Here is a 13,149-nt window from a genome sequence, read left to right on the forward strand (position 1 = left end):
TTTTTATATATATAAAACTTATTTGGAGCGAAATTTGTGTAGATACATATATAAATTAAACATTTATGACCGATAAAGTCCAATTTCGGGAGGACATTTGTATGGGGGCTAGGTGAAATAATGGACCGATTTTACCCACTTTCAACAGGCTTGGTCCTTGGGCCAATGTATCAAATTTTATCCAAATATCTTCAAAATTGTACTTTGCGCACAAGGTTTACATGGACAGCCAGACGGACGGACATCATTTAATCGACTCAGAAAGTGATTGTAAGTCGATCGGTATAGATGGGCGTTAGTCTAATATTTGTGGGCGTTACAAACATCTGCACAAACGCATTATACCCTCCCCACTATGGTGGTGTAGGGTATTAAAATACCAAAATCATTGGTCTAAACGATTAAAAAATGCGACATACAAAATTGCATTGATGCATTTGGCAAATACAGACAACAAAACAAGCCAAATCCGAAAGAAATTTACTTTCTCCAAAGTTCAATTAATTTTTTGCTTACGTAGCAGTACATCTTGAGACAAATAAAAAACACAAGTCTTCTTCAAAAGCTTAAAACTAATTTATTTTATTAACAAAATAATACGTGTATTTGTACATATTTACTTATTTATATATGTCTATATGTACATATGTATTTATGTAAATGGATGTATGTAAATATGTATAACAAAAAGAAAAATAAACAAATCCATATTAAGTCTAGTTTTATTAATTAATTAATTAATTAATTAGTTTAAAATTACATATTTGCCTCCCAAGGATATGACATTCCCAGTTCACTGCCACACTTTGGATTGTCGTCCATGCTGCAGGGATAAAAGTGTGGCCAGTTCTTAATTATACGATACACATTGGCTCCGGGACTCTTTGATTGCCGTGTCTAAAGAAACATAACGATTAAATGTTGTATTTTTTTTATTGTTGTCATGAAAAGATAGCGAGCGTAGAGAAATATACATAGAGCGGAAACTCACCTGTCAAAGACCTAACTCATTTGTCAATAACCTAAGTGGTGTGAATGTATTAGTAAAAAAAAATATGTGAAAACAAAAACAACATTCGTATATATGTTTTTTTTTGTTTGAGTTTTTTTTTTCAAGTTTGAGCTTTATGTGTATTTCTCTATGGTTGCTGGCATAGATAAATACATAGGTCGGAAACTCTCCTGACAAAGACCTAACTCAATTGTCAAAAACCTAACTGATGAGAATGTATTATTAAAAAAAATCTATGTGAAAACAAAACACCCGTATGAGTGATCATTTTGAGTATTTTTTTTTGTTTGAGTTTTTTTTCTAGTTTCCGCTCTATGTGTATTTCTGTATGGTTGCGGGTATTACCTGATTTTGAGCCACTAGTTTATAATTTAAATCAATGTATTTGTTGGTAGAAGCATGTGCCAATAAATATTGTGTGGCTTCGATTTGTTTGTCGTTCGGTTGGTAACGTCCAAAGTCACCCATAAATGTGATTGCCAATGAATTGTTAGCGTATGTATTTGCCCAATCCCAACCACGTCCGACATAGACGTAACCGTCCGAACCAACCTGCAAATTGTACGTGTCAGTAAACAGATACACATTTATAGATTTGATTGTACTTATAATTATAAATTCATTAAATACTTAGTTTATGAAAAATATAATACAAATTATTGACATTGAAACTGAAAACCAAATATATGTATGTATTTGGCACTAATTTGCATTTAATTGTTTACTCACATAGAAATTTGATTGTATGTCAGGAAGACCTTTTTCGGCAATTGCGGAATCTTGTATGGTACGCATTTTAATTGAGCACTTATAAATTGTGTAGCAGGGTGTTGACTGAACTCCAATATGGGTTATCATCACGTAGGGAATGGGATGAATCAAGGGCACTGACAGTTTGTTCGCCAACTCAGAAGCTCCCCATTGTAAGCGATCAACTACCAGGTGACCATTTCCTAAATTCGGAACTGAGATACTTGAAAATTCAAATCGAATCACATCTAAACAAAAGAAAACCGGCAACAAATCAAGTTTCACTTACATGTATCGTGTTCATAATTGTTGCCAAAATATATGGGACCTCGCGGCAGGTGTAGGTTAGGTTTTTCTCGTGTCACCTCAACATAGATTATTATTCCAGCTACAATTAGTACCAAGGTAATAAGAATCGAGAGTAGTTTCGATGTGGTTGTGAGTCTTTGTGAGAAAACATTCGTAGAGCTCGCTCTTGTTTGATTGATTCCTTGAAAGATTTTAAAGAAAATTAAATTGAAATTTTAAAATCATTTACAATAATTGAAATATTAAATTAACTAAATAAGTTATAACACAGGTCAACAGCAAAAAAAGGCTCCACTAACCACTATATAGATTTGGTGCATCATGGTTACCTAAGTACAAAAATGGAACAATTTTTTAATTCTATGGATAGATTTTTTTTTAATTTTTTTTCTAAAATTGTGAATTTTTTTAGATGTTTCTCTACATAATTTATTATAACTCAAAAAGGGATAGTCCGATATTATTAAAGTAAACTTAGAAAAGTTCAAGTTTAAATAACCTTTAGTCTGTTTATATATTTTGTTATATATATATTTTCGGAGTTATAATAACAAATTGAAGCAAAAAATATATTTTTTGTGTTTTAAAAAACTCATGAAAAATCGAAAACGGCGGAACTTGTTCAAGTTTATTACTTTGTTGTAAAGCAGCATATAATAGAAACAAAACAAGATATCGAAGATAAAAATCAATTGATCCTTTTCGAATTTATTCACAATTAAGTGTATTCGCTCCTTTTCACAAAATTTTACTTTTTTGTTTGATTTACATAAAATTTAGTAGTTAATGTACTTCTTTCGATTGAATTTTGAATACATTTTCCCTATGCTATGTACAAATTTTCACATACAGTGGTGGCCAGGAATTTAAGACAAAAATTCTTTGCTAAATTCCACGTGATTGTCAATTATTTTTTCAAATATTTCCACAAATATGTATGCATGAGGATTGTTTTAACACACAAGTGTGTTTTATTCGACTGAGTCAATTCATACATATTCACCACGAACACATACAATTTTTCTACAACTTGACCAAAAAATTTTTTTTTTAAATAAACATATTTTCTCACATTTATATCATTATATTTTTATTATTATAAAATATTCGGACCAAATTTCGTATTTTTAGTTCCATTTATTTCGGTCATATCATGTTATTAACAGCGGATGTTCGCTGAGGTGGGTCAACGTATTTCCACATATCTTTGTCCATATATGTTTTACCGATTTTTCCAAACATTTTTCAGAAACTAGAAACATTAATAATAAATTTCATACCCTTAGATGTCCTTTTATTTTGGCTCTATCGCACTTAAAATTCAGTTGATGAAAAAAATTAAAGTATTTGTCTTAAATTGGTGGCCACCACTGTATATATTGCGTTTTAATCGGATCCGTAGTTTCGGAGTTATAATAACAAATTGAAGCAAAAAATATATTTTTTTTATGTGAAAATATCAAACTTTTTTGTTTTAAAAAAATCATGAAAAATCGAAAACGGCAGAAATTGTTTAGATTTATTGCTTTATCGCAAAGCCACATGTAATAGGAACAAAATGAGATATCGATCATAAAAATCGATTGATTCATTTCGAATTTATTCACACTTAAGTGAATTCGCTTATTTTCAGAAAATTGTATGTACGTACAAGCGTGTACTTTGAGTGTGCATTTTACATGTGTATTGTTTTTGTTAAAATTTTTGTTACAATAACATACACATGTAAAATTTGGTAATTATCTACTTTTAGTGCTCGTCGTTGACGGTTATTGCCTGACCAACGTCGCTCTCAAAGAAATGTGGACATATGACGCGTCTCATATTCGACAATTTTGTTGTTAAATGGAAGTAGCGCGTGAAATGTTGTATTCTGTTCGAATACAAATTGTGATAAAACAATTTCATAATTTGCATTTGTTGCTGAACGCATCAAAACTGAAAGTTCGGAAGGCCCTATTGAAATTGATACAAGAAATTGATACAAGAAATTTAGCTTCTCTGTGTCTCCTGGTTTTCCTATCCTACTCCTCTTTACAACAGACGTAGCTGTCCGTCTGGCAGTCCCAGAATACATACAATTTTATGGGTTTATGACCAATATTTCGATGTGTTACAAACGTAATAACAAAATCATGGATCCATATTTTATGGATCAATCCATAATTGATTCCATATAAGGCCCACTTCCGAAAATCACTATAACGAGCATAAATCTCTTAAAATAAGGTTCACTTCCGAAAATCACTCACGAATTGTTTTTTTTTTATTTTAATAGAGTAGTGATTTGCTCATATACTCAGTGTAGGGTATTATATGGTCGGGCTTGATCGACTATACTTTCTTACTTGTTTAACTTGCTATGTTAGTTTTTGTTCTACATTTTTCTTTTTATTCCTTTTTTATATGAAAACTTTTCGGTTTTGGGGGAGGAAATTTCCTATTTCACCCCCTCCGGATCCGCGCCTGCTCTAGATCATACATAAACCTGATGACAATGCAATATTATGTTCGAAAATTCGAAATCAAATTCAAAAATTGTTTAAAATTGTTCAAATTATCTCCAAATCACGAGAATTCTTAAAAAATATTTTTATTTGAGGTCAATTTCTGGTTATGCGTTAACTAATGGTTATACTGCACAGTGGGGCAGAATCGAAATTTTTTGGAAATAAATATATCATTTCTAAAGGGCTGGTCCGATCGGGAAAAAATTTGAATTGGGCGTAGCCAATTCGAGTTTAAGTTATTAAAATGGGCCCTACAAATGCTCCTGGGGCGGCGCTATGGGGTCTCAAAGTAGGGTACCTTCGACATGTAAAATTTTTAAACACGTGCCATTTTTTTGTTTCCTATCCGGCTAGATCATGAAAAAACATGCTTACGTGTGCTATTTATCTCTTATAATTTCCTAGTTATAGGCATTTCAAAATGGATTTTTTAAAATTTTGACATACCTTGGTCCGCTTTTTTAAAAATATAGGGCGCACTTTTGGACCGAATGGACTCGATTTTTTTTTGTTAGTTAGACAACTAAATTACCAACAAGATACAATAGATTTCAGAGCAATATCAATTACGAATCCAAAAATAATAATACGAATAAAAAAAATAGTATATTTTTGCTGTTTTTTGGACAAAAAGGTGACTTAACTCTTTTTTTATTAAAAAACAACTTTCTTTAAGAACATATACAATTTTATGTTTTTCTATAAAGTTTCTTTACGGAGAAGATTTTGGTATAAAAAACATGTCCTATTTTTCGAACATGTCGGCCTTACGCATTTTGGAAATTGACCTATTTTTTATCAAAATTTCACATGTTCTAAAATCCCAAAGCTGGGATCAGAAAACGGAAAGCAGTTTTGGAAACCCTGATGTGTTCCGTATTTATCCCTAAAGTATTTTCCCAGCCTCGATGGAAATGTGGACCCTGTAGGGAAAATTGTAAAAAATACCATTTTTGGGATTTTCACTCCAATTTTTAACTTAAAAACGCTGAAAATTTCATTGAGTTTCGCTAATAAATAAAGATTTTATTACATATTACAATGAATATGTAAACTAAAACTAAATTTTATATCAAAATTTTAATAGGATTGCAAATATTAGGAACAATTTGATCCACATTTATTCCGAGCTATATTGTTTTGTTTAGATGAGTTAATTTTTGGTCTTACAAAAAAATTTCAAGTCAATATCTCAATTAGATTCAAAAATATGCCACTTAAAACTCCGTCCTTCAAAAATATTGCCTTTCCACGGGCCGAAGTTTTGGAGAGTTGGGTGGATTTGCCTCCCGTGATACAAAATTGACATTATTGTTTGAATAAATAATGACATAGTGGCATAATGACAAATCGGGCTAGAAATATGAAGTCACTCAGTGCTGTTTTAAGAAAGGTAAAAACCGTTTTTGTTTATCACAGCAATATATATTCGAAAGAGTGGTTTGACTTCTTTTGCCTTACCAATATCTGGTAGACCTTTTTTCTTCCTGATCCTGGTTTTCTTTCAAGGTTAAAGTCTTTATTACTGCATCACAAAACCTTTTTTCGATAGGCATTTCCATATCAAGATCCCGAATAGGGATTTATGGCAGCGCGGACTCTTACCCCCTGACGATGACATAAGGGTATATACTGATGGCTCAAAAAGGGGCAGTAGGATCGGTGGTGGTTTCTTTATTGATAACTATGGGATTAAATCCTACTTTTGGCTAATTAACTTTTGTACGGCTCTTCAGGCGGAAGTTACGGCCATTAAACGTGCATCCAACTGGCTGAGGTTTTATCGAATATCTGGTGATATCTGTATATTTACTGATAGCAAGGCTGGCGTTAACGGAATAGCGAGTGTCTTCACGACATCTAGGTTAACCGAGGAATGCCGGGTATCCCTTAATGAGATAGCTAGACATTGTAGGATAACGCTTATATGGGTCCCTGGTCACGATGGAAATCAAGGTAATTGTATAGCAGACGAACTGGCCAAAAGGGGCGCGATGATGAATGATGAGGAGATCGGCCCCTTTTCTGGTATTTCCCTAGTTAAATGCAAGATGGCTATTCAGCGGACACTATATGAATCTGCACAAAGCAGGTGGACCAATAAGTCTTCCTGTGTTATAACGAGGTCTACTTGGCCCGTATATGATGCCAGCAGGACGAATCTATTTCGTCGTGAGCAAATAAGGCTAATTGTCTCCTTCATTACAGGACACTGTATAATTGGGACACTTGCTAGGATATTGTGCCTACGGTACAATGACTACTATAGGAGCTGTCAGAATTAGGAAGACGATGAGACGGTGTCACACCTATTCTGCAATGCCCGGCTCTGATAAACCAGAGGGAACGCATCCTCGGAATACAATTCCTATCATGCTTAGTTGAGTTATCAAGGATGAGTCTTAGACGAATCTACTCTTTCATCAGAGAATCTGGTTGGTTTAGCCTGGAAACAACTGACGTATAATGAAGGCACGGATGTTTGCCCCTTGGGCATCACAATGGGATCAGTTTTGAATGGACCCAAGTGAGCTGCTTGAAGAGTGGCTACCCATGGAACCTAACCTAAAGTCTTTATGAAAGTTGATATTAGTTTTTTTTTAAAAAAACCAAGGTTTTATAATTATCTTTTTTTGTTTAATATTAAAAACAGTATTTTATTTATTTTATTAAATTTTTTAAAAGAAACTTGTGTTTGGACTGCTCTGTCTACGACTTTTCTGAAAGTGTGTTATATCTTTTTACGTATTATATGTACAAAATAAATGTGTATTAGAAATGATTTAAAATACTTCATAACACGAAAATAACGTTTTCGAATTATTGCGGCTTATAGTGTTTTTGAAGTAAGTCTTTCATTTACCACACTGTGTATTTAAATTTGTTTGCAAATATCGTAGTATAATCAAAAACATATTACTGCAGAGTTCACGCACCAACACCGATGAAGTTTTGAATTAAAATACTTTTAATTTTTGAAAAAAAAAAAAAATTATTATTTTATTTTGTTTTTAATATGACCAACAAAATATAAGCTTAATTCAAAATTAGGGTTGGTGGCCAAACCGTTAGGGGGCTAAAGTGCTATTGAAGCATGAAGTTTTGTTTGCTAAATGATAGGGCATTCAATCGATTAACCGTTAATCGGTTAATTTTGGACGGTTAACTGTTCGCATAATTTAAAATTGCCGATTTTCAAATAACGAATAAACCGATTAATTTGTGTCGATTCCTTTTTTTTTGTACTTTAAAGCATTTTTTTTGTATTTATTTTACCCTTTCAATTCAAATACATACAAATTTCAAATTAAAATTAGATGTTTTTTGAACATCCAATAAACATGATTAATGAGTTTAATTTACATGTCTTTGACATTTTGTTTGTATTTACATGTATAGAAACTTTATTTTGAAATGTGTCTTTTATCAGAACTAAACGAAACTATTAAATTAATCAAAATCTAAAACAATCCAAAAAGGAATATTCTTTATCATGCTTTCGATTTCTCCAACATATACAATCATATACAGTGCCGGTCAAAATAATAGCACCACAGAACCTTAAAGCAATTAACATGGAAAATATTTTTATTTCCATAGTAATTTTAATTAAATATAATATAAGATCGTCAATTAATCGCTAATTCTTCTGTGAGTAAAGTTTTCTTTAAGAAATATTAACCTTTCAATCAATTATATGGTATTTTTGAAAAATACCCAGATTTTGTGCAGTCAAAATAATAGCACCGTCGTAAGAAATTGTCGAAAAAATATAGAATATTTATGTTTTCGATTTAAAAAATCGCCATAAAATTATAATTTGTATTAATTTATATCGAAATGAATAAAATTAAAAATAAAAAAATTAATTTTACTTTTATAATTTTTTTAGTAACAAAAAAAGTGGTGTATGTGAGTTCTAGTTTAAAAAATTATGATTTCTGAACATACAACTTAGCTTAATTCAGAAAAAAACTATTTATAGATATTTACAAATGGTTTTAAGATACATTGCGTTGAAATAAAAATATAAATTTTTGGTTGCGAAACCGCTTATCGCTTTTAATCATAACACTCTTAGCCCACCGTTTCGAAAATCAGGCATTTATGTTCTGCACGGTGGTCAAAAGTGGCGACTAGTGTTGCAGTTATTTGCTGACCATTACAAGAACAAAATTTAAATTATTTAAATCCTAGAAAAGTTTCACCAATAACAATATTACATTCTCTATTAAAGGTAAAATTTCCAAAGTCGCATTACCATTTTTCAACATTCAAGTACCAAAAACTTCTTGGTCAAATAATTAAACAAATTATATTGTTTGATATCAGACTTCTACATAATGTCCTCCGAATCCAATTTCAACCAAAATTTAAGATAATATATTCATCTTTTCTTACAAACACACAGATTTTAAAATTATTGTTTGATCGTGGTTTTTCTAATATAACATACGAAGAATATATTGAATATGTGGAATAAATAATTCAATATTATATGATCAAATGCTTGATAAAATCATACTCAGATATACATCAAAGAAACTATGACCTTAGGAATGATCTATGGAATGATAAATTGATATAAATTTGGGTTTCAAGCTAAAAGGTCAATGTCGTGGCACAGTATGCGATATCCCCAAACAGAATTTTATTAAAAATAGATGACCAAGAGTCACAAAAAGGGTAAAAGGAAACCAAAAATATTTAAAAATTTATTTTGGGGAATGAAAAAATATATTTTGCATACAAGTTCGATACAAAATTTTAAAAATTTTATAATCTTTATGGGTAGGAGGTGGTCGGTCCCTTTTTTGCCAAAAAATACGAAAACAAAAGGCAGCAATATTTTACTTTTAATAATAACGTGTTAAGAACGTTACACACCATAATAATTGTTACTAAATTAAATTTTGTCCTGGTTAATTTTTGTTTATTTTAATCGATTTCTATCTTGGTGCTATTTTTGTGACTGATGAATTTCTTAGGTAGTTATATATTATGTAGTTTTTCTTTAAAATTTGCATCTAAATTTCAAAATTATTTTTAATGAAAGTTTATTGAATTAAGTATAAATTTATACAAAAACAACAAAAATTAATTTAACAGTTTTTACGTAATATTATTATATAACAATATGAATGTCGTGGTGCTATTATTTTGACCGCAGCTGTATATTCTTATATATATTATTATATTCTTTTTATAAAAGATTATTTCAGAAGATCTCAATAAAACCCTAAAAAAACTAACACATCGCAACGACGTCATAATTTTAAAATGTTTTATGACATTTTACTATTTCTTAAATAAATTTTAAACAAATCATGGGATTTCAGAAATATAAATAGTAGATGTTAATATCTTTCTAATCTGTATTTAACCCAAATTTTTACTTATCAAATATACGAGAAAACATGAATTTTAATTTTGATGTTTACAACAAAAAAACACTCTCACACACAAAATAATTGACTTTTTTGAAAACTGATAAAACTATATGATATATAACTCAAAAAAACACGAATTTTGAGTTATGACGTTGTTGGAGCAAATAGGCGATATGTTTACAAAAATTACCTTATTGGCTGTTTACGTTTTTGTAAAATTAAATAAAATTAAAATAGAAATTATTCGGTTAATCGAATAATTTTAAATTAACCGAATAAATCTAAACCTCGATTAATTATTGGCTCGATTAACCGATTAAACCAGAAACCCGATTAATTAAATACCCTACTAAATGACCAGGAATAACAGTTTTTATTACTAAAATAATTGGCTTATGTTAGTAATATGTAAGTTAATATCAATTTGTCATACATACGTTTGTTAGGCTTCGATGGGGAATCACTGACTTGTGGGTATTTGTGACGTTGACGGGTCTTTTGTGAATTAACTTTTAACAATAGTTTCATAATTACAATTTAATATAATTAAAACTTAACATTTAACATTCAAGTAGCCGAATTTCAAGTTTTGAAAATGTAAAATTATTTGGTTAATTGTTTAAGCAAACAAGTTTGTTAGAAAACCGTTTTTAATTATAATTTTACAACACCGAAAGTGCTAATTTACAATAATAAAAATATACAATATATGTACATATGTATATATTTTTAAAATTTAATTAAGTTTGTAACAGACACGTTCTAACGCGAAATAGTTTTGCCATAAATTAATTGCAGTTTTTCAATATTTCAAACTAGACATTTCAGGTTAAACTGAAGTATGTATGAATCTATGTATGCGTTGTATATTGTATTTGCTAGTTGATTAAATATCAATCAATTATTTCTAATAATAATTGTGTTTGCTTTTTCATTTATATGTAAATGTTACTCGTATGTAGTTTTATAATTTTTATGAGTCGCTCTTTACAATTTTGCATTATTATTTATTCTTCACAGATGGGTGTGACGTTTTATTTTCGTTTCTTTCGGAAACTAAATACAATTCCAGATGATGACTGATGCCACATTCACCGACCGCACAATAAAATTCCAATAAAAACACAAAACAACGTCAGTTTGTTTGTAATTCAATAAAGTTTGATTTTTTAATTTACTTAATAAAAATGATGATGAGAGTGGAGCGAGTGCGTATAAGTACGCGATCTTTGACAATTTTATACTAAAGCGAACTCAAAAACATTTTGACTTTTCGATACAACTAATTTGTTGACAATTGACAGTTTTTGTTTAACCGGCGATTAAAATATTGTGGTGCTTCTACGAATGTTGCGATAACAGACGCTGGACTACACGTTTACTACTAAATAAAATTATGAAAATATAAATAAATATCTTTATTCTTTTTGTTGTTTTGTTTTTGTTTTGCAATTTAAACAAATAATACCTAATATAATCATTTATGTACGAGTGTGTGGGACTAAGTGAGGAGTGTAAGTATTTGTTTCGTTCGGTGTTTTCAAGTCTGCTGGGTTTATTTGTTTTGGTTTTTTTTTTGCATTGAAATCAGGGGTGGCAAATGGAATTTAAAAATTGTACTATTTCGACAGTAATTGTACCAAAACTAGGGATCCTAAGCGGGGCAATTTTTTTAGAAATTCGGTCATTTAGAACTTTCCAGCAATTAAGCAAGTAGTCAATGTATCCCTTAAAGACAATAATTGTCACAAATATCTTATCACGTGGCTGACTCCAATTTATATATTTTGGTCATTTGACACGTGTGTGCATTTTGTAGTGCAAGAGAAGACAATTGGTTATTTTATACATCCCAAGTAATCTATCGTGAAGACAATTGACACTTAAGTGTCTCTAAGTAATCTGGAGTGTAGTCACTTTAAACGTTTTGTGAGTAATTTTTGCTTAAATATACTGATATCCCATGTAACATAGCATGAAGTCAATAGTCACTTTAGTGTCTCTTAGTAACCTATGGTGAAGTCACTTCAAACTTTTTTTGTACTGCACTTTATTTTATCCACCAGAAGCGTTGACAACTTTCGATCAGCAATCAGATAGTCACATCGTAATCAATTGACCCCCTGCTTAGGACGTGCAAGTGTTAAAATAACTAGTTAAGTAGCTGGTCAAGTAACCAGTTACAAAGCTAGTAAGGTAACTGACGCTATGTAACCAGTATGTGAATCCAATGCGTTGACTACTTTGGACAAGCTATTAGACAGTCCCATTGTAATCAAAAGAGACAATTGACCCCCTGCCTAGGACATTCCCGTGTTAAAATGTGGCTATTGAAGTAACTAGCTCCCACCCTAAATGATGGGTAAAATCACTAGTTCGGTACTGTCTCCTAGAACTGTTGGGATAGTCCCGCAAATAGAGGCATTAAAATTGTGTGCATGTATGGTAGTGTTGCCATATTTTTTTTGAAAAAAACTTTTTATTTCTAAAAAAAAACTTTTTTTCCAACAAAAAAACTTTTTTTAAGTACATACAGAAATTACAATTCCCAATTCGAACATATATGTATGTAATCAGACTGATGCATTGAACACATTGAAGACAGCAGGCTACACGACTACACGAACACAAATTCTGCTGGCTGGAGTTGTATTCGACGACAGCTACAAAGTAAACAGCTGATTTATAATTCAGTGGTGCTACTTCAATAAAAAATAATCGTACAAAAGTCCAAAGTAATTAAGATTTGAACAATTATTTTGAGTAAACATATATATATATATGTATATATGGTTATAATTAATTATGTACCTGTTATTAATTTACATCAATATGGTTATCAAAAACTTCTCTTAATTAAGTAAAAAAAATATATTTCTTTTAAGCACTCATTTGATTTACATTTTTTATTATATTAGCAACACTATTTCTGCTTTGTAGTTGACAGAAATAGAAATTAGTTTAATTCGGCTACAGCGGCAAAAGCAATCGTGTGGTCGTGTAGCTGTGCTGTCGTCAAAAGAATCGTCTTCATATAAACGTGTATATTCTAATTTTGACAGATTGCAGTTGGTAGCCTGCTGTCTTCAATGTGTTCCATGCATGAGATAATTTATGTGAATTTAGTGCTGTAGACACTTTAAATATTTTCAAATCAATCTCCCCATTTTGTAAATAA

The 13,149-nt window shown here is 30.7% G+C and overlaps 1 protein-coding gene across 2 annotated transcripts in view; it reads right to left on the reverse strand.

The window, feature by feature from the left end:
• Window positions 1–554: 554 nt before the first annotated feature.
• PGRP-LA (Peptidoglycan recognition protein LA) overlaps window positions 555–13,149 on the reverse strand; it is a 29,371-nt gene continuing 16,776 nt past the window's right edge. The window contains exons 1-5 of one of the 2 annotated variants that reach the window (XM_065504615.1): window positions 10,409–10,567; window positions 2,052–2,252; window positions 1,742–1,977; window positions 1,358–1,564; window positions 555–897 (exon numbers count right to left, since the gene is read on the reverse strand). In XM_065504615.1, coding sequence (XP_065360687.1) covers window positions 757–897; window positions 1,358–1,564; window positions 1,742–1,977; window positions 2,052–2,252; window positions 10,409–10,499 — 876 coding nt within the window. In that variant the 5' untranslated portion in view covers window positions 10,500–10,567 and the 3' untranslated portion in view covers window positions 555–756. Of the gene's footprint in view, window positions 898–1,357; window positions 1,565–1,741; window positions 1,978–2,051; window positions 2,253–10,408; window positions 10,568–13,149 lie in introns of those variants that run through there. The other variant, XM_065504614.1, reaches the window with a different exon arrangement.

The sequence above is a fragment of the Calliphora vicina genome, chromosome 3, assembly GCF_958450345.1.
Source record: "Calliphora vicina chromosome 3, idCalVici1.1, whole genome shotgun sequence".
Lineage (NCBI taxonomy): Eukaryota > Metazoa > Arthropoda > Insecta > Diptera > Calliphoridae > Calliphora > Calliphora vicina.